This window comes from Nomia melanderi, chromosome 7 (genome assembly GCF_051020985.1).
Source record: "Nomia melanderi isolate GNS246 chromosome 7, iyNomMela1, whole genome shotgun sequence".
Lineage (NCBI taxonomy): Eukaryota > Metazoa > Arthropoda > Insecta > Hymenoptera > Halictidae > Nomia > Nomia melanderi.
Genome location: NC_135005.1, coordinates 16,001,037 through 16,022,859, shown reverse-complemented (window position 1 = coordinate 16,022,859; position 21,823 = coordinate 16,001,037). Strand labels below are relative to the sequence as shown.

The 21,823-nt window shown below is 45.7% G+C and overlaps 2 protein-coding genes across 5 annotated transcripts in view; one reads left to right on the top strand and one right to left on the bottom strand.

The window, feature by feature from the left end:
* Nucleotides 1–7,289: 7,289 nt before the first annotated feature.
* Syx17 (syntaxin 17) lies at nucleotides 7,290–9,758 on the top strand. The gene is made up of 5 exons (XM_031972176.2): nucleotides 7,290–7,757; nucleotides 7,825–8,020; nucleotides 8,110–8,321; nucleotides 8,446–8,662; nucleotides 8,825–9,758. The coding sequence occupies exons 1-5, from the start codon at nucleotides 7,626–7,628 to the stop codon at nucleotides 8,971–8,973; spliced, it is 906 nt and encodes a 301-aa protein (XP_031828036.1). The 5' UTR covers nucleotides 7,290–7,625; the 3' UTR covers nucleotides 8,974–9,758.
* Nucleotides 9,759–9,861: 103 nt separating this feature from the next.
* Nucleotides 9,862–21,823, bottom strand: part of LOC116425178 (uncharacterized) — a 439,005-nt gene continuing 427,043 nt past the window's right edge. For 3 of the 4 annotated variants that reach the window (XM_031972538.2, XM_076369562.1, XM_076369561.1), the window contains 10 exons: nucleotides 16,528–16,975; nucleotides 15,928–16,219; nucleotides 15,491–15,566; nucleotides 15,242–15,415; nucleotides 14,551–14,922; nucleotides 14,071–14,214; nucleotides 13,629–13,842; nucleotides 13,425–13,541; nucleotides 13,147–13,350; nucleotides 9,862–12,910 (listed from right to left, as the gene is read on the bottom strand). In XM_031972538.2, the coding sequence (XP_031828398.1) occupies nucleotides 12,684–12,910; nucleotides 13,147–13,350; nucleotides 13,425–13,541; nucleotides 13,629–13,842; nucleotides 14,071–14,214; nucleotides 14,551–14,922; nucleotides 15,242–15,415; nucleotides 15,491–15,566; nucleotides 15,928–16,219; nucleotides 16,528–16,975 (2,268 nt within the window). In that variant the 3' untranslated portion in view covers nucleotides 9,862–12,683. The remainder of the gene's footprint in view (nucleotides 12,911–13,146; nucleotides 13,351–13,424; nucleotides 13,542–13,628; nucleotides 13,843–14,070; nucleotides 14,215–14,550; nucleotides 14,923–15,241; nucleotides 15,416–15,490; nucleotides 15,567–15,927; nucleotides 16,220–16,527; nucleotides 16,976–21,823) is intronic. The other variant, XM_031972539.2, reaches the window with a different exon arrangement.

Genomic DNA, 21,823 nt, shown 5'->3' with positions numbered 1-21,823 from the left:
TATTTACCCGCGGGCGGAAATGGCGCGGCAAGTAGCGATACATTATCCTTAAATGCGGCGAATTTGTTCTTTCATAGCCTGGAATCTATTTCGCGCGGCGTCCCGGTACGATTCCTCTGGCAAATGTACAACCCTGATAGCGTCTCGTAAAATTAAGTGGAATTTCCTATGCGGCAAATAAACATTTCTGTTGGGTCTTTTATGCTGCGAGAATGAATGGAAGCTTGGATATCTTAATCGTCCTCCGTGGTATTCAATGATATTTCGAGACCCATTAATACATCTCGATTATATCTATTCGGTTGGACTATTGGAAGATAAATGCAGAATTTAGAACAACATGGAAATCTGAGCAGAATATAATCAATGTTTCATCTCTAATCGATTCTCCCTTTTCTAACCCTTTGTCTTAAATCGTGATCACGATTTCAGAAAGAAATCAGCAATCCCAAATGTCATTCTATTCGTTTGAAACAGAATGAAATGTTATTCTCCCGTTGCCAAATTCCAATTTTTACTAAAATATCAAAAGTCAGATAAAATATCTAATAAACGGTTAGCATTAAAATATTCCTGAAGAGTTGCGGAAACCATAAAACAAGTTAACCTTTTGCAGTCAAAAGTCGTTATAACGGTAACTTCGAGTTACCACATTTAAAATCGATAGCCGCGAATGAATAATCAAATTATTCAAATAATGAGAGGTCAATACATAGTTTCCTATTCCCCAAATTTTAAAATTTCGGTAAAAAACTAAATTTTGCATGGAAAGAGTTTCTAAGATTTGCAAACTCCTCGGCAAAGGATTAACATCCGCTTGCCAAATGAAACGCTCTCGAAAACCAAGTACCAAAAGACCAAATCCACGATCCAAGAATTCATCAACTGCCGCAACCCGATCATTCCCTCCGTCATTAGTCAATCATCGCTCCCCTTAATCCGCGGGAAGGCATTTCTCTGAAACAAGTCCGCCTCCGCGTCGCGTTTCAGAAGAATGAACCCGGCGCTCGCGGGGGGAAAGCAATTTCTTCCCGTCTCACAAAGAAAGCAGCCGTGACAGACGTTACCGGCGGGTAACCCGCCGCGGATTTCTACATCGCCGACAGAAATTGAATGATGGCGGCGGGGGCGGCGGGCACAATTACGGGGTGCCCATTGGAATTTCAATATCATAAATGACGGCCGGGCTCCCAATTTTTCCGCGTACCCGGGCCGCGTGTCACTTTCGAAATTGAGCGCGCCCTTTTTTCACCGTGCCGCCGACGTCGCGACGAACAGGATATTAGAACTCTGACCTCGTTACGTTCGACGCCGACGCCCGGGCCCGCCAGGACCGGGCGGAGCCCCGTTTCGTTTCATTGAACTTATCCCGCGTTTTTCGGTTAATCGGCCGGACGCCCCGGACGAATCCCGCGAAACGGTAATAAAACTCGCCGGGAATTCCATCCCGCACTCTAATTCTCGCGAACGACCCGCGCGTCCCATTTCGCCTGGAAATATAATCGCGACCGACGCTCCTCGATCGGTCGGTCCGGTCACTTCGCGCGGGGACAAAGGAAAACGCCTCGCGTCCGAATTAATTCATGCAAAACAGCTAATTCGAGTGTCGGCGGCAGATTGATCAGCCGAAAGGTCGTCCGGGCATGCCCGGCTAAATTGGTTTGCTGATTTTCATTGGATATCCGATTTAACCAGTCTACCGTGCCGGCGACGCGTGCACCGGCGATTTTCTGGAAATAATGGGCCGCGCACGAACCTGCCGCGGAACTTGCCCCGTAAACCGTAATCGGCGTTGTTTCGTCGATTTTTATTTCTCCCGGGGCGCACCGAGGTTTCACGTTGGAACCGGCAATGGGACTTGTATCGTTAACTTGCAGGCTCACGCAGCGAAAGGCTAATGTAAGATTAATCTTCCTGTAATGCATCGCTAGGCGAAACATTCGAGTGAAACAGTGGTTTTCTATGATTGAATACTTCTAGTGGAAGACTTTAAAATGCGAGAGGCTAATTTTCTGTTCTCAAGGCAAAAAGGCTGCTCTAATTTTCAAGATTTACACGAGCGAACAGCTATTCTTCTGGGGATAATAAATCGTTGAATAAATGTTCGCGAATCTAGTGTTAAAGAATTAGGAGAAACCAGGATACGGAAGTAACAAAAGCCAGGATACGGCGACACGTGCAATTTACTGCCGCCTTTTTGCGGACGCTGTACATATTCATACGCGGGAAGAATTCGCAGAGCGCTCGGTATTAACGGTCCGGGGGCGGCGGGGGTAGCGCGAGAAACGCGAGGAGGGAGGACGGCAATAATTCTCTCCGCGACGATATTTCAATAACGCCGTATAAAGTATCGCCGTCCGGCCCGATATAAGCCCGATATTCAATGGTTACCTATCAGTTTCCCGTCGTGCACGGCATTAAATCTGCATCCGATGAAACCGATTCCCTCTTGGAAATCACGCCGAGGGCCCGGCCCGCCGGAAGAAAAAGGATCTGCCATCGGCACAGACGTGTCCCCGGCATTCGTGTCTGTCGATGATCCGAAGGGAAGAGGAATGTTTCAGTCTCTAATAAAACGAGCGGCCTCTCCGATTGTAATTGAAAAAAATCGGGCGTTCGCGATTTGCGTTAATCAACGTGAACGCTGATTCATCGGTGATCGAGTTCGTACTTGTGCCTTAATTATAGTGCGTTACAGTATGATTGTAGCTATTATTATTTATTTCCTTATATATTCTACTATTTATTCTATAGTAATTACAGAAATTATCATTTTATTAGAGTATACTTATTAAATTAATAGTTTCCTTTTCCCAACATTTAAGAGTTCAATTTATTGTCTATAGTTTTTTCGACAAATTTCAGAGGTTTTAAATACTTTTGAAAGTCCTTGTTCTCAGAGGGTTGAACACGATACTATCATCGCCGATTTTATAGTGAACACAGCCGAATTTCTCTAGAGGCTATTGATCTATGCGTGGGTAACTAATAGAATCCGTAACTCGAGACACGCGCATGATTACCAAATGAATAAGACATAAACGAACTGCCAGCCATCCGAACGACGCCGCAATATCGCCGCGCTCCGCGCTCACGTCGCCAAATTCTAGAGACTCTAGAAAGAGAATGGTATACGTCGGCGAACGAAAGCTATACGGCAGACGACGCGTATGGAATATTTGAATTTAGATTGGAATATTTAAATTAACGAATTTGAGTCGAGTTGAACAGTGCCGGCCGAATCCCGATGCCGGGGCCACGTCAAAAATGGCCCTTTCGGTAACCGAGTTGCCGTCGGGACGACTTCGCCCGCGTCCATCTCGGCGTCGAATCGTTACGCGTCGCGTTGCATCGCTGAAAGTTCATTTTCCACCGGCACGGTTAAGCGCGGAGAGCCGAGAAGTTTGATAAAAGCGGGGGATGCACGGCGCGAACGCGCGAGGCGAGAACGTCCGCGGGTTTCTCGTATGGAAATTTTAAACTGAGACGCGCCCGTTAGTAACGCGCGCCGTGATGATAGAATATGTGAAGTATAATATGTACGTACAGCGCGCGCGCGTGGAGGCGTGTACGTGCGGGCACACGTACGCTCCCGATACGCGCGTGCACGTGTACAAAGATAATAATAGGGCCAGCGGCCGGGGGCCATGTTTCGAAAGTTTAACCGTTTCGGACCGTCCGGTAACAAGTTCATGAATAACCGAGCACGATTACATCGTAACGCGTTAATGACGCGGCGCCCTGCGTCCCCGGAACTGATGCACCGTTCGGATTAATTTTCTCGGCCGCACTTCCGCGCGGAATGAATTTTATTCGCGTTTTACGCCCGCGTTGCGAGGTTGTCGGATAATATCCGGCGGGGAGTGTCGCGGATTTAATTAATCCGCGGGACTTAAGCCGCGGACGCTTAATCTGATCAACTAACGGCGGCCCGGCATGTGAAGGTAATGAACTTATCGTTTGGGTTTAAAGATCTCGCGGAGGAATTGAATAAATTATGAATAATTGTACAGTACTCGTAACGTTGTCGAAAGGATTGATGTTCCTTCGGATAGGTCTTGGGAATTGAGGTTTCAAAATGGACGATTGGAATAATAGATGTTTAATATTCAGAATGTGTCTAACTGACGTGAACCTAGAGTTAGAGAGCAGAATCGTTTGTGATTCATAAACCGAAGGTGAGAAGACAATAGCTAATATTAAAGAGGTGCGAAAACAATGGCTAATATGAAAGTTCTACTGCGATACACGCGGAGAATCCTTTGTAATGAGAGAAAGCGATACGAGAATCGAACAGCTGGGAAAGGAAGAAGAAGGATAACATAGCGTGAGGATGAGGGGATAAGACTCCATCGATTTTTTTTGAATAAGACAATTAGCCGGAGAACAGAAAGGGAATCGAGATAAAACGGAGGAGGAAAAATGGAGGTGCAACGGGAGCGCGCTTTGTGTGCAAGAGGATAAGAAGGCATTGCCCATTAAAATGCAGCGTGCTCGTCTGCAATCAGGCCGATACAGGCTCCTAACTAGCTACGGAATCGACGGGAGCGAAGGATACGAACGTGTGTCGAGACGAACCAATATGGATTAAAGAAAATTCCATGGTTCCGTCGATGAAAACTCGCGAAACATCGTGAAACGATGCGTCGAGCCAAGATTGCTGACGTTTCTCATCGAAATCTATACGTGACTTTTCTTCTTTACGAAATAATTCATATCATAGAAGCCATTTATTGTTACGTCGTCTCTATTATGCATAACGGTTGAAACTAAAGTATTACATGCACGTGAATTATACAGTGCCGCGTGGAAACAAGAAACAGCCGGAGGCTGTTTTAAAGGCACACTAAAAGTTAAACGTATAACGCAAAGGGAAGTGTACACGGTACGTTAATAAATACTTTCTACTTCGGCAGCAACAATACGGACAGTGTTCCCGAGCGTTGGAGGATATACAGCGGCGAGAGCGAGCGAGCGAGCGCGCGGCTTATCGAATGCAAGACGAACAAACAAACGAAGGCGCAGTCGCGACTGTTCCTAGCCGGTCTGCGGATTTCGAATGCCGAGCACGTGCCTTTGTTACGAGATAATACCACTTCCGAATTTATACCTAAACTCCTAGCTTCGGCGACTTGAAATTCGCATTCCTAATTAACGAGCCGAACAGGTCGCGGCGCCGGGGAAATAAACAATGGTAAACGATAACGTTAAAAGAGCGTCGCGCAGCGCGCGGCCGCCCCGTGGGAATACAAAAATATTGCTGCGTGAAACTTTCTGCTCGGCGACGCGTTCGGAGCTCGTTGAAATTGCGACAGGAAAGAAGAAAGTGGGAAATGAAAACATGAAACTTACAAGAATAATGCGTTGCTCGAGTAATATTTATCAACTTCAGATTTCCAGCGACAGCATACTATTTTCAGAGTATTTAAAACAAACGAACTGAAACACCGCTGACAAAAGTATTTCCAAAATATAGGAAATATAAGAAACCAGAGGAAAGTGAAGCAAAATGAAAGCTATAAGATCCTAATCAAATGCCAGGATTTCTCGGTAGAGAAGAAAGTCCCGAGAACTATAGGGAAGACAACGTGAAAGGGTACAGAGCAGGGGTGTTCATCTACCCGGTCGGTGACAAAGGCTCAAAGGCTCGGAATATTGAGATAGCTCATGGTAATTCGAATGCTGATTGAAATAAAAGGTCACCGGGAACCGGGACAAAACGAATAGCCGCGGTATATATGACGTATGGTGGTTAATGGAAGCTAGGCAGGATGGCGTCCCGGAAAAAGAGAGTGCTAGAGAAAGAGAGAGAGAGAGAGGCAAAGCGAGAGAGAGAGGCGTAACGAATGGGCGGGCAAGAAGGGGACGGTGAAGGGACGGAAGAGAAGACTCGATTACACGTCACCGGCAGCCCAGGGCCTATTGGGTCGCAATCGGTTTTTCATTACCGAAAGCTTCATCGGCTTTATACCGAATTGTACATTCGCCGGACCCTCGTGAAACTCATCAAGATCGTACGTCCTTTCGGAACAACGATCCGCGACCTTCTGGTCACCGTCGCCCACCGAATGACTGGCTATTGTTTAACTCTAATAGAACTCGAATCGGCGCGCTTGAAATATGAGAACCGCCAACGGCACGTTTCTTCGGGAGGGAAATAGAAAATTGCCGGGTATAATGTAGTCGGTCTTGCCGGACGGACTGCATCCTCGAGAGTGAATTTGACAGGCAGTGGAATGACCCGGTGTTTGTCCGGCAAAAGCGATACGTCTGGGTACCGAAAGGGAGGAATTTTGAGGGAGTCTTATGGAGCGATTTGTAGAAATCAGTATCATGCACATTGTAGTTGTAAGGTATTAATACTACTACGAAACAGATGCAAAAAATTGTAGAGTTTTATTTAATGTAGATCATTGAAGATAAATGTTGCGGTATTTATACGTATTCTTTGAATAAAATGTTATTTTGTATGTCTTCTCGTAATGTATGTGCATGTACGATAAATTGATAACTATTGCACGATGCGTTGGATCGTGTTGTTGATAAGAGATTAAAATTGCTTTTGGAAATTTTATAAGTGCGATGTTGAATGTAAGTTTTTAAGTGATCTAAGGAAAGGGATAATTAGTGGTATTTAAACACCGTGCATCAATACTTGATGAACTGCCTGAAAACTATGCACATAGAGCCATCTATGTGGAATGTTACGAATATTTATGAATGGGGACGAAAGTTGTATGACCGTCTGGACATTTTATGGGACCTCTAATATCGACGAGAGACAAGATAGACTGGATATCCTATGGGATTTTGATATTGCGGCAAGAAAATTAAGAAGAGAACGTAATCCCTCGGCTGTGTGGCAAAAATTTATATTGCATTTATCCTATATTATTGTCAGTGTTTGTGCTATTTAATTGGCATTTATTTATTCACTGTTGGTAACGTTGTAACTGACATGGGAATGGTAACAGAATTAGATAACTTCTAAACTACATGATAAAATTTTAGAATTGACGTCCAGTCTTACAATATCTGCTATAATATATTTAATCTTTGTCAAAATTTCAGTTATTAAAATAAGAATTATTGGTATAGAATTTATTGAAGAATTTTCCAATCTGTTTCCTGCTGATAAGCCTAAAATATTGTAATATCGGTAATGTCGAGGAGAGACTGAAATAGTATGGGGGTTCTGAGACCCCTGAAGCCCTAAATAAAAATTCTCATAAGCTGCAACGTCTGTACGTATCTTAGGTCTGTGTCTATGCTCATGATATTCACAATGATCATCCTAGAGGGCGACGTATTCGATGACTGACCATTGTGTGGTGCGAAGATACGTCGAAGTAATCAGCTGATTGGGTTATTTTTGTGAGCTCAGTATGCTGCAGAAATAAATTATTTTGTGTCGATACACTGTGAACTATGAACTCTCAATATTTGTTCGAATACCAGTGTAAATTTGTTCTGAATCGGTGTACAAAGGGCCATTATCCTTTGACGAATAATTAATGTCTCCGGAAAATTGTGGTTGAAAATTTATCAGGAGTGTGATATATAGTGGTGATATGTAAAAGAGGGTGACGTTAGTTTAAAAAATACGATAAAAACCTTGTAAAAACATGTCATCCGCGTCAGAAAGCAGTACAATGAAGCAGCCTATTAAGCGTCTGGAGATCCAAATTAATAATTTCAACATCGCTGTACCTCATCATGTTGATTTATTAAAGAGGCATAAGAATAATATCCTAAAAGTAAGTATTTCGATTGAATTTAGTATTTTCCTTTGTATTCCTTTGTGCAATGTCTTTGTCTTTATAGTACCAAGCGCAACATGATTGGGAAAGAATGCATAAGGAACATGTGAACGTATCAAGGCCTGTGAAGCAACTAAAGGAATTATTGTATCAAATGGACACTCTCAGAACACAGGTTCTTGACTCTGATATTGAGCAATTTGATAAATTGACTGCTAATGCTCGCACAAATATGATGAATGCCATCAAAGAGTATTTAGGTAACAAAATACATTTGTTACAAGTGCTACATTCTCATCCAATACAAATAATATATATACAGAAATAATAATACATGTGAAATTCGTAGAACTGGAATTAAACTTACCACTTTCACCACCTGAGTCACCCAAAAGTGAAAATCAGAATGAAGAGCACCCACTTAACGATAGCTATGTCCAATTGGAGAAAGAACAGAAGGAATTGCAGCATCAAAAAACATGTCTGCATACTTGGAACAATCTGCAGGGAGATATAAATCAGCTACATGATTTGTTTGTTGAGTTCAACAAGATTGTGGATGTAAGATTTTTAAATTTTTTAATAATCTAGAATCTAATTGAATTGTATATATATACAGGGTGTTACCTCTAACGCGACGTACTGACAAAAAAATGTTTTGAAACGGTATGTTTTATATTTTTAGGATCAAAGAGAAACTGTAAATAAAGCAGAGAATGATATAGAGGAGACAAGCACGAATGTACAAGAGGGTGAAAAAATGCTGGCAAAGGCTGCAAGATATAAACTTGCTATGTATCCATTTGCAGGGGCTTTAATTGGTACTTGTGTTGGTGGACCTGTTGGTCTAGTAGCAGGTTTAAAAATTGGTGGAATAACTGCATTAGGTTGTGGCCTTTTAGGTGAGTTTTATTATTCGTACAATCTTAATGAATGATCAAAAATATAACTTAAGTCAATACTACTTCCCCCCTGTTACAAGGTGTTAAAATTCTTAATTTTCTGACAACTCATTGAACACATTAAACTTTCATATTTGTAACGTGGAATCTCATATTTCTCAGGTTTTACTGGGGCAACGATACTAAAGAAAAAAGAATTACAAATGCAAAAGTCAACGAGCACATCAGACTACAGTATGATAGAACGAAAGCCAATACAGAGATCACCATCATTGCCAGGTAACTCAACAGAAACCAAAAAAGATTTATGACCAATAGAGAAGTCTGACATTAGTGTTAAAAAAAAGAATGCTTGTAACATTATTTAATCTCGGAGGACTGATACATGTGATACACGTCTTTTGCATCTAGACATGCTTTTTTGATATTACACGAATAAAATGGAAAGGCATGCAAAAATTGACTATTGATAATATTAATATACATTGCCTCCAAAATGGCTTGCGACTGCTTAAAGGCACTGACAATGTTGTCTTGTTATCAATTTTATAACTAGTAAGAAATATGACATTTTTTTTATTATCATTACATTTTGAAGGCACTGATATGTACGTAGGGTTGTTCGCATTGATATTACTAAAATATTGTACATCATATTAAAATTAGGTTATCGAATACATTACACTGAATCTTTATATAGCATCATTTGTACGTTTCTAACGGCAAAATGTACTTACCGCGAAAACGGTTTGTATGTACTTCTTTGCGAAACTGATGTTCACCGGCGGAAAACAAATTTTTCTACACTTCCAACCTACTTTCGCGAAATATTATATATGATCGTCACACAAGAACCGAAAATTGAAAGGTCTACAAACAGAACATTCGCAAATCAAACGTTTAGTTTAATAAACAAGCACAAAATGATCAATTAGCAACACACCAGAGACACTAGAGCGTACCATCTACCGGAAGTCACGATCGACACCGTTAATATCGATCGTTCGAGCGCGCTCGATTCGATCGACTTTTCGAAACAATGTCCCGCGAATTTCATTGTACACCGTTGAATGCAATAAAACCATTTGCTTAATTAGTTTTAGACGAATGATTCTCGTTGAACCGTTATAATTCCACGGCACGTATACGATAGAGAAGGAAACGGGGCGACGCGTGACAGAAAACTTAAAGGTTTGAAATTCGCTACAAAAGGCACCCAATACAGTATATTTAGCAAGTAATAAAATACATCGGTGTTAGACACAGTACAATACTGAAATAATCATGTTATCAATGTAAATATATGTGTATTTATATACATTTCGTTAGAATGATGCGGAGATACTTAATTCTACGGACTAAAATGATCTACTTAAAAAAATATTAATAAATATCTACGAGCGTGTAACATTTAAGTGACTATCGGTGTATCTTAAGGTACCGGGTTTTATTATCGTCATTGATCCGACATCCCCGAACTCGCGAAGCGTTACCAAGCCCCCCGCATTGATCTGGTCGTAAAATAGAAAAATTCCTCTTACTTTCGTTCGCCGTTTGGTCTCGCTTCCGAAGGAACGGGATGCCCAGCCGGATGCACCGATTTTATATGGCATGCGCTGTTTCCGTTTTCGTGCGCGACGCGATATTTCCGTTGACCCTCGAAACGACGTCTCGCCTTTTGTAATTTCGACTCGTGAAACGATCACGCGATATCAACGATACAACTAAATCTGCGACTTGTCGGGAAATAAGAGAGAAGAGAAAAGTAAAAGTTACAGAGAGAGAAAGAGAGAGAAAGAAAGAGAGAGAGAGAGAGAGAGAGAGAGAGAGAGAGAGAGAGAGAGAGAGAGAGAGAGAAATGAGAGAATAATACGGACATTCAGTGGGGTGGGGGTGCATCGGACTGCTCTGGAAGGGAAATCTTTGCGAAGATCACTACAGGCTACAGCTACGTTTCTAAATACCTTAAAGATTCTTGTTCTCGTACCCCAGAATACGAATGGAAAAAAACAAACATAAAGAAACGATTTTGGTCAGTGTCCATATAAGGTATCGTTGAGATACCTTGGCAGACCTTGGCAATAACAATGGCTAATCGATTGACTCGGAAGCGTTGTAACAATACAGAATTATTGTGACAGGATAATTGCTGATTGCTACGCGTGTGTTGTTCGTCCATTCTCTTTCTTCGGTCGCTAAGCTCGCCGAGCGTGACTGTGATCGGAAACCGGTCGCAGGCCGATTCCGTTGATGATGCTGTTGACCGGAAAGATTCAGCTGAACAATAGAAACGTCATGTCTCGATGAATGGTAATCCCGTTTCGTGGTGGATCTCAGTGAATCGCAATCGAACCTGCACAGGTCGGAACGCCGTGGCTCCACCGGGGAGAAAGATAATCGGCATTTAAATGCGTTTACGAGTGTGGGCCGTCTTTAAGTCAAAGCGTACCGTCGCCATTCTCGCAATCCGGAGCCTATGCCAAAAACGTCCACACCGGATGGATCGATAACAACGTAAAATTCTCTTAACACTGTAAATTCATTCGTGGGAACGAAACGACGAAAACGAAGAGACTGAGAGGGGGTAGCAAATTTGGCTTTCGTTTACAGGCCAGAGTCTAGGTTTTAACACCTACGGGTGATAAAAGGTTTCACAAATGACTGACATAAAAAGAATATAATATTATGTATATTATATATAATATATAATGTATGCAATGTATATATGTATATATGTATATATAATATACACATATGTATATTTAATATATAATCTGGAAATAATATTTAGACTATCGGTTATGTTACCTGCGGCTACATCGTATAAACCTTTAATATTACAGTATATTACAAAGTGGTATGTATGTGTGCGCATTGGTTTTTGCCTGACATTCCTGAAAGGGACGCGCGGATTTCATTGATCGTAAACGTATCGGTTGAACGGATGATGAGCGGAGAACTAACGAAATACCTGAAGAAAGTGAATGAGAGACCGGGGGACAGGGTGGTGGTATCCGGGTGTTTCCGTCGAACGAAAAGCCGCGTCCTGGTGGTGTCGTGGGCGCGAGCACGACGCGGTGGCAGCGGAATATCGATTGATTTATTAAACTACACGTATATGTATAAATAAAGTATAAAAAGTACCATCGGACGAGTCATTTGGATAATCGATGAAGAATTCTCGGTCGCTGGTATCCAGGAATGCCAATGTTTTATGGGGGAAAAGAAAGAGATGGTAACCGGTGCATGCCGCTCACGATAATGCAGCGCATTGTAAAACATGCAGCCATACACATCTATATATATATATATTTTTTTGTTCTTAAATATATATATATATATATAATTATATTTATTTATTTTATATATATATATATACCCCATCGGAACACATCTCTATCTATGATTCTCTTGAGCACGTTGGTGGATTCGGAGGAGATAGTATAAGAAAATACACGTTGCCGTCGTTACTTCTGGAAATCAATGGTTTTTTTTTTATAAAATTCAGACGGTGACAACTATGCGATCGCGTGGATCAGTGAAACACGTGTGTGTGTCTATATGTGTGTTCTGTGTGTATGTGTATTTCCGTGTGCACGCGTACGTGTCTGTATGTGTATGGTATGTGTGTGTGTTCGAAGCGTATCAAAAGATAAATTCACTTGAAAGTTGAGCTACCCGGAACGTTTCTGTCTCTCTGTAGTGTGTGCCCCTGCCTCGAGGTCCGTCTTTCTCATTCGTATCGCTCGCGGAACGGGCGGCGGCCATTTACGGAACTCACGGTAAGCGTAGGACGCCATACTTTCGTCTAAAAATCGAAGCACGGGCAACGTTTTCCCTGCTACGATCGCCCAAGAAAATACTCGCTTCTGAATACACTAAACCGGTACACGTTCCCGCGACACGTTGCGCCCGTGTTCGGGTGAGCCACACTGGTAACCCATCGCCAGACAACTTGCAAGTGAATCGAGAACATATACTCTGCTCTGTGTTAAAGGGCGGCCCTTTTCAGGGGCTGCGTTTATAAATTAATGGACATGTCTTGGTCGTAGGGTGCGAGATTAGTGTCGGACGAAGAAGCCGAGGTAACTGTTGTCGTTGCGGTCGCGCTGGTCGGTGATTGGAGAGGCGTGGACGTGGTTGGCAGGTGGGACGTAGGACTCTCTAGGGTCGAGTTCCAATGACTTCTCTCTGTACCGTCACCACCGTCGTCCGAAACGATCGAAATGTCGGCTATTATGCCACTTTCTGTAATGGAATCGGTACAAGGACATTACACAGCGCTGTACCACCGATCGGTGATTTTAACCCTAGAAAGACTAACTAGGTCGCGGATCAAGTCTATTTATCGTCTAGAATAGCTTGTTTCTCGATTATTTATTATGTCTTCAAAATTGGTATCGATGAATCACGGTATGCAAGTGAGTTGTTCGGTATCGAAACCTTGGTCCTTCTAGGGTTAACGGTTTAAAAGCATTACGTACCAACGCTGCATTGGCTATTTAGCGTGGTGCTACGATGATGAGGTCGAGGACTCGTGTCCAAGCCGAGGTTCAAGGTGGTAGGCGGGCCACTGCTGCCGCCGCTACTCGACGATGAACTGACGGAGATCACGCTGTGCGGCCTCCTGCTGCAGCGGCCGGAGTCCTCGGACATCGATACTGCTATCGAATTCCTAAATCTAGGTGCTGTTCGAACAACGGCCAATTAATATTCGAACCACGCGCTGGCGTTCAGTAACCGGGACAACGTCGGTACTCACTTTTCGAGAGTTGAGCTACACTGATCGAACGGTCATTGATCTGATCCGCGCTAGGCCTAATGTCCAAACAAGGTTTGTTTCCGATGCCCATGCTCGACATCTCCGCCAGGCGCGCTTCTGCGGATCGCAAAAGGCGTTTCTCGTTAGGCCGCGTCCGCGAGGGAAGGCTCCGGAGCCGTACGTCAAAACACATAGCGTTCGTACCTCTGTTTCGCAGCGCCTGCTTCCATAAAAGGTTGCTCAGTTCCTCCGTCCAGGCTTTCTTAATGTCCTCGCTCGCGCATTGCAGCGTGTACGTGTCGCTCGGTTTCCTCTTGCGGAACCAAATCTCGAACTTCGTGGGCGAGTCGGCGATCACCGCGGTCAGCCCGATGTCCGTCGTTTTGATGCTGTGCTTGTAGATGTAGATGTCCAGGTTCTGGAACGGGCGAACGTATCGTATCGGGTCTCGCCCACGATCGAAACCGGCAGGAACAAGAGTGCGCGAGCAACGATCGGGAATGCAAAGATAACCCTCGTATAACACGGTAGGTTGTATTCACAAAAATTATCACGGCGTAAGGAAGTGAAACGTTGTGGCAAAAGTAACTAGCGTTAAGCTACATTAACTCGGTTATTCGAGGGCTGCCCCGTGCGTCCCGCTTACCTTCCTATCGGGAAATCTTCTCGCCTTGCTGAAGAGAATAAGGTCCTCGAACAGGAAGACCTGTCGCAGGCACTTCTTGCCTTTACCCTGCCAGACCAGGAACTCGTTTTGTCGGAGTAGCCTGCCCTGCTCCTTCACGTTCACCTATAAATACCGTCGTTTCTTATTCTCCGCACGGTTGCAGCACCGCGATAAGAGAAACGCATTACATACACGCTGCATCAGCACCGATGACGCGACTGTTTCTTCAACTACATCATCACTTGTTAGTATATTATCGGATCCCGTAATTTGTCGTTCGTTGCTAGACGGCGGATGTTTAAGCGAGCGAGTTTTAAGAAGTTGGAAGAGTAATCGCAAATTATGTTGTACATCCTTGTATTTTATTTCTTGACAAGTCTCGTGAACCATTAATGCATAAAGATCCGCCGTCTACTCGCTGCTTCGTCATTCGAACGGAAAACAATGATTCACACGTACGTCACAGTCTCGAAGAGAGTCCATCGCCAGCAGGTCGTTCCCGTGGCGCAGTTGGAACCGCACCATCTGTTCGGCCGCCCTCAAATCTGCCTCCCCCTCGACCATCGGCTTTAGACCGTCTTCCTTTTCCTCCTTTTCCTCTTTGCCGGACATTTGCTCGGAGAGGTCGGTACCTGCCTTGACCAGCTGCTGCAGTAGCAACGCGTACTTTCCCATTCGTTGCACCGGCTTCAGTAAGTAGCTGGCCAGGTCCATTTTGTCGCCCAGCTCGAGCTGCTTCTGCTTGAAGAACGTGGTGCCGTACTCGGCCATCAGAGAATCCGAGTTCGGCTTGTTCTTATTGTAGAGCGCGTACAGGTAAAACTTCTTTTCCTACAACAGAGGAGCAAGCAACAGCACGAAGACATTAGACAAAGTATATACAGTCTGAAACGTCAATCTTAGCCTTCAGAAGTGCAAGCAAGCGATAACGATCGAATCTTCGTTCCGTTCGTGTCACGTGAACTGTCTTACATACAGAAGTACGTTAGAAGGGTTTAAAGCATAAAACTAATTAAAGAAACCCCAAGACCAGTCGAAGATTCTAACGAACGTACGAAGTGAAACCTACGAAAGAGACACGTGCGTATACACAGGAATCGAAGAAAGGTGGTGTAAAAGAATGAACGAGCAATCTGAAACAGGAACTCACGTGTCTGAGGAAACACTGTCCCACGTTCATCGGCGACTGCTCGCACTGTTCCAGTTCCCGCAGGAAGTGTTGACTATGGAACTCGTAGATCTTCTCCACGTTGCCGAAGATCACGTTACGCTGCCCTCGCAGCGCCTGGGGGATGTCCTCGCGCACCAGCTCCGGTATGTAATTCTTCGACAAGAAAGAACGCCGTTAATCATCCGTCAAGATCAGCCCGCGCCTGTGCGCGCGTTAGCGGACAGTTACCTCTATTATGTACTCGAGGGACTTCACGTAGTCTCGTTCGGTCTGTATCATTTCCCTCATTATGAGCAGTATTGTTCTGCAAGGTGAAATTCCTCGTTAACGACGCACCACCGCGACGTAACAATTCCGCATAATCGCGTCGCGGAATTATTATAGATAAACAGTGGGCATTGTGTTCGTCGGTAACGCGGAAGGAAAATCTTCGGTACGAAAAACGTAACGCGAAAGACCCCGGCCGCGGTCTCCCACGTTACGGGGTCGGGGTGTACGGAGGTGGCTGTATACTTCGCGCGGCCGCTGGAAACTTTTAATGAGAATATTAATCAGACTGGCAACGGTAATTACGCGCGTCCATCGTTAATTGCGTGGTGCCACGTGAAGAAAAGGAGAACGACTTAGCAAAGGGGGGGGTTAACATTTGACGAAACGCGACGCACTTTTTCGCCTTCATGCCGGGGGCGATGCTGGCCGCTCTGTGGAGGTGGGAGTTCACCGGTGGCTTCACCAGTCGTCGCGGGGCAGGGCTTCGGGGCGGCGTTCGCGGCGGAGAGCAGTCCAAAAGTTGTTCGGCGCTTTCGCGGAGCTCGGCGATGTTGTCCAAAACGGGACGTCCTCCGCTGCCCGCCGATCCTATGCTCTCCATGGGGCACGCGTACGATGCGCTGCTGTCGCTGTCATCCCACGAAGTTCCTGGTGAATCGGGTATTTCATAGGGACTGTTCTTTCGCACTGAAGAATTTCATCGGAATGAAATGCCTGCCTTCGCTTCGACCATTCCGTTAACCCTTTGCAATCTAGAGGTAACTCTGGATTCATCACTTCGATGTAGTAAAATCCTTCAGGCTGATTTCAAAGAATGTCGTCTAGATCTCATCAGAAAGTGTTGAATCTTTCTGAGGAACTTCCGAGTGCGAAGGGTTAAGAATGTCGGAAAGGAAGTATTATCGGATATCAGAATATTTGTTTGAAAGCGATTAGGACAATAGATGTAATAATGAGATGAAACTTTGGAGTTTGAGGTGCTTGAAGCTACGTACTCTTGGCGAGAGTGTCCTCCCAGGAGGTAGCAGACTCCGATGCGGCGAAGGACCTTCTCCTCGCCGGGCTGCCCGGTGCGGAAGACGTCCTCGCCATCTCGAGGGCTTCCGCGCACTTGTTCCTGGCGATGCGGCATTGTTCCAGAAGGATCTCGTTACCGAGCTTCTCTGCGAGCGCCATCATTTCCGTGAAATGCTCGGGCGGCAGGGGTGGTCTGGCCATCAGGAACTGCTGGGCCCTCCTTTCGCCAGCGAGACGAGCCTCCTGGGCCCACTCGTATGCACGGTCTTGTAGCAGGCAACATCTCGACGTGTCCTCCAGATACTCGCGCCTGTCCTCCAGGCGGGAACCGAATCCTCGGAGGTGTTGCTTCAAGGATCTGGCGAGCTCGCGAAGACCGCTCGCGCTCGCCGCCTCGGCTAGATCGCTGCCTTTGTCAAGATGTCTCTGTAACAGATCGATTCCACGCTCGTATTTCATTTTCGATCGATACCCTTAAACATCGTTGTTTACTCTAACGAGAATTCAGTGGTCTGAACGTTTCGTTTCATTGCCGGACCGCTGCTTCAACGGAGAAACAAAGGAAAACGCGAACCGAATTACGTTATTATACACGGTAAACATCAGCATTGTTCGAGACAGCATTGGCTAATTTGCTTCTGCCAGCTGCCGCTAGCAAAGGTGTCGCAACGTCGCCGATTCCACTCGCGATAATTTAAGAAAGGTAATTATCGAAAGCGAACGCACAGTTCAGCCATGTAAATCGCACGCGATTTCTCTCTCGCGCCGGCATTGAAATCACCCATCACGCAGTCGGCGCCGGGCACACGGTGCGTTCCGATGTGAAACGGAGTTCGCGAAACGTTGCGTGATCCACGTGACACGCTCGTAAATCCTACCGTGGAGAATCATCTACGCGCGCGGCGGTGTTTGCTCGGGTTTACCGTGAATACGATATTGTATGTAAACACACGGGAATATATCGTTCGCCGGGTTACAACAAAAGAGAACAATGACGGCCCTACGTCTTCGCCGGAAACGATACCCTGTTGTCTACGAATCGAACTGGAACTCCCGCGGTGCGGCGCGGGATCGGCCCTAATGGAGGGACCATAAATCGCCATATGGGGAGAAGGGACATAGCGACGAGACAGGGGCTGTGCCGTCTACTCTACGAGACATTGTCTATTTGCCCACGGAGGCGAGCGAGGGACTGTTTACACGCGGTCTACTTCATCTGGAGGGTGTTCATCTATAACAACCCGAAATTTGCTCGTTTTTACACGTCGAGGTTTACCAATAACCACAACAATAAATGTCTCAAGCGCATTCGACTCTCGTGAATAATAGACCGTACGTTTGAAGAATTTGCGACATATACTACTGGAATCAGAGTTAACCGAAGATTTTACTCTTCGTAATATAGATTTTTGAATATTTCAAGTTTTGAATTTACAATTGCGGTTCTCTTTAATCTGTTCTGTTTCTAAATTGCACTGTAATTAGAATGAAACTGTGGAGTTAAAGGTTCGAAAACCCGTCGGAACGTGTTACAATTATTTATACGTTTTCGGAGTGCGTCTCCTCGCCGAGCCAATGAGAAGGGGGGAGAATGAACCGTTCAATTTTCAATCTATCCCGCACGGTTGAGCACACCAGCCCTTTCCACGAGAGCAATATCACCAGCGATCAGGGGACCGTGAAATCCCGTTGGACATGGATCAGTAACATCCTGGAACAAGGACGATCCGGGCTGAGTACCCGTGACGAAACTGCATCGCGTCCCACGGTGCGCGACGCGGGGCGCACCGGGCCTCTCTCTCATAAACCGAGATAGATGGGTCGCGCAACTGTTCGAGTTTGTAACACAAATTTACGCCTGTAATCGGGACGATCGGGTATATTTCTTTGGGATCCAGGTGGGCAGAGTAAGGGCGTAAAACCTCCCATAAATCGATCTGCCCACGCCCGTGAATTTCACGTCTGTTCCCCGCTCTCGATATTCAACGTGGATTGAGATAGAAATCGAGATTAAAAAACGAACCGGCGAAATTAACATTTATTTCGGATGTCTCGGGTCGCCGGTAAAAATAAGTGACAGCCCGTTGGATTAATTGCTCGCAATAAAACTGAAGAATCGACGATCTTTCGATCCTGTTACCGAGGTGGTGAATCTCGTAATATAATAAATAAATCGAGCGTTTCGCATAAACTCGAATCGTTCCGCGGATTTTACGCCGGATCGTTTATTCCGGAGGATTAATTTCCAGTTTAGAAACGTAAAACGAAACCCGCGAGCATTGCCAATTGCATAGGTAGTACTCTGAATACCGACTTCAATCAACGTCACGAGACTCGGTTCATAGTGCACTTGATTAAAGTTTCTGTCTCGCGTTTCACGGCCGACTGAATCCATCACCGCAGAATCCCCATCTAAGGGGAGAACGCCGCGTCTACTTTCTGTGTTTGCCCTCCGCTCGGACACGTGGCCGGGTCCCTTAGGGTCTTATGCCATCGGAAGCACTTTTCTCCGCTCTCCGAATGGAGAACCGTGACACGTGCGGCATTATGCTGTTTGCGCCGGTAACGACGTGCCGCGGACATCCTAGAGCTATGTTTGCCGAACGGTTAACGAACGTCGTTAACGAACGTCGCCATTATCTCGAGATGCCCGTGAAATCGATCTTTATCGGCCCGATCGAATTATCCCATTATTGTCGAGCTTTCCTTCGAACGACAGTCAAAAAGCACGCTAATTAAGATCGAACAGCCTGCAGATGCAAAGGCAACGTATACTACGACTCGATTGCATCGAATATTTCAAAGCACCTTGAATCGTTTCCACGCTGTCCGCAATTTCTGTGTTCCCTTCGATTGATCTGGTTCGCTTCTGCTCGAAGACAGTGCGACGTTAAATCAATTCCGAACATTTGCAATGTAAAATCCACCTGACATTGAACACTCGCAGCCCTGAAAACCGTGATCATTAACGTCCCGCAGCCAGCACAGTTAGCACCACTTTACAAGTGAAAGTCGCTGACATTACGAGTCCGGTATACACCCATGCGGTTCTGCATTCTTTCGATCGAGCTCAGTCTTTCCATCCGCTTTTCCATCCACCTACCACAATCATCCTACCTGCATGCGCTCGGAAAGCATGATGAAAATACCAGCAACGAAAGAATCGTTCTCGAACGAACACGTTCGCTGTTACATATAATTCCCAAAGCCCACAGCTGAATACACCAAGAATCTACAATTCGAATCGATATGGATACAAAAAACATATGCTAGAACTATATCGTCAACGCTCGGCTATAGATTATCAAATGACGTAAGATCCAATGACCGCCGTTCTCCTAACAAACATAAAACGACGTAGGATTGCATTACTGGCACTCCGCTAAGACAATTGAAAACGTAGGACTGTATTACCGATATTCAACTGAAGAATTTCGAATGACGCAGTTCCACGCCGCCGGAGTCTGTTAATAACGTGAAAAACAAGGTGGTCCGCTCGTTATAAGCAATTCGCCGTCGCGAGCGCGATGATCGAAATTAATGCGGAGACTGGCAACGCTCGGCGAGGTTTCAATTAGGAATATTGAACGACTCCTCTGCGACGAATCGATCGCGCCCGCTCGCCGGATTATGAATGGCCGGCTCGGGGCGTGAAGTATTGCCAAGGGATGCTGGGCTGCCTCCCTCTCCCTCCACCGTGTTTAATCAACGAAATTATTCAGGGCCGTCGGGCTGACTCCTCGCGACTCCAGACGCGTGCCGGAGAAACGATCGTCCGTTGGAAATCCGCCCGCATCTCGGCAGAAGTCCACGACGAACCGCGCCACCCGCATCCACCGACGAAAGTCCGAGTCCCGATGGGCTCGGTATCGCGACCTGGTTACAGAAATCGCGAAAGTACGCTCGCAACGTGTTCCCTCGCGTTTCCATATTTATGGGCGCGTTAGAAGCGGCGGCTCGCGGGTTCTTAATTAATTTACTGGAAACACGATAACCCGGTGGTCGAATTTTCTGCGCAACGGGCCCTCGGCTCGACGCGTTGCCCGCGGTATCTGGTGCGGAAAATGATTCGAGCGTTTCGGAGAAAGCGGAGGAACGAAGTTTCTATCGGACCGGTGAGAAATCGGTCGTTCAATTAGCGTCGTTACGTTTTAATCGATCTTCTTCCCTATTCGATCGGAGAAGTTCGAGTCTCGACGCTACTCGAACGAATTTCTTTGAGAACAGCGTGTTCGTTACGTTTGATATGATTTTGACGGATGCGTGGAATATAATTATTCACCGGTGGATTCAATCTGCAATAGATGGGAGCACTTACATGTGTACGACAGAGCTTGTATTAAATGCAAATGCAACCTTCAGAGAAACGGATCCTCGGAGGATAATTTCATTATTGCTTCCACGAAGCCAACTCCGGGCGACCTCGCGCGAACCCACAGGCGAGCGCGAAAAAATCGTTACACATTAACTGGCTCATTACCATTCAATCCCTCTCTATTACCTCATCTCTGGAAAAAACTAATAACACACGTCGCGCGTACGGGCCGCGCGATGGAACTCGCGCACCGTGGAAATCACAGTGGTCTCGGTACCCCATTAAACAAATACTCGGTTGCGTAATTGAAGCTAGTAGTCGTCCGTGCGCGGTTGCATATTTAGAACGCGCCGGGTCGATGCGCGAGAGTGCGGGCCCGGGGCCCGCAATTACGATCCATCGATGATCGTCGCCGTTCGATCGTGACAGGACAAATATCCGAACGGTAATTACATAACGCTCGGGCCGATAGACGGACGCAACAGGAAAATCTCGGCGCAGCCAGTCACCGTGGCTCGTTATTACCCGCGGAATGTAGAAAGGCGTCTCACGCGGCGCGTAATTGGCCAACCGTGAAAGCAGATTAGCGAAAAACGTGACCGGACGGAACAGTGGACCGCTCGCGCGCGAGAGCGAGCGGTCGTTAATCGGCGTGGATCGACAATTAACACGCCGAAACGTCGGTTAACGCGGTCTGAACGGCCACGCTCGCGCGCCGAGCGAAATCGCTACAATGTCCGGCGCGAGAGGATCGAAAACACTTTCCGACCGAGCCCACGATCCGCCACGGACACGGAAAATAATCGATCTAATTGACTAATTTATGAAACCCGTGGTTACGGGACACTTCCTGCACCGTGATATTAGAGTTAGTAATTGAATCCTTCAACGGGATCCAGTTTTTCCGGAACGCACGGAATCTGTGGTGTAATGATAACCCGTGCTCGCCGGAGTTTCTA

Coding starts and splice junctions, on each gene's coding strand:
- Syx17 (XM_031972176.2), top strand. CDS start 7,626: ATGTCATCCGCGTCAGAAAGCAGTACAATGAAGCAGCCTATTAAGCGT. Junction 8,021..8,109: donor TGCCATCAAAGAGTATTTAG/GTAACAAAATAC, acceptor TGAAATTCGTAG/AACTGGAATTAAACTTACCA. Junction 8,322..8,445: donor AGTTCAACAAGATTGTGGAT/GTAAGATTTTTA, acceptor TTATATTTTTAG/GATCAAAGAGAAACTGTAAA.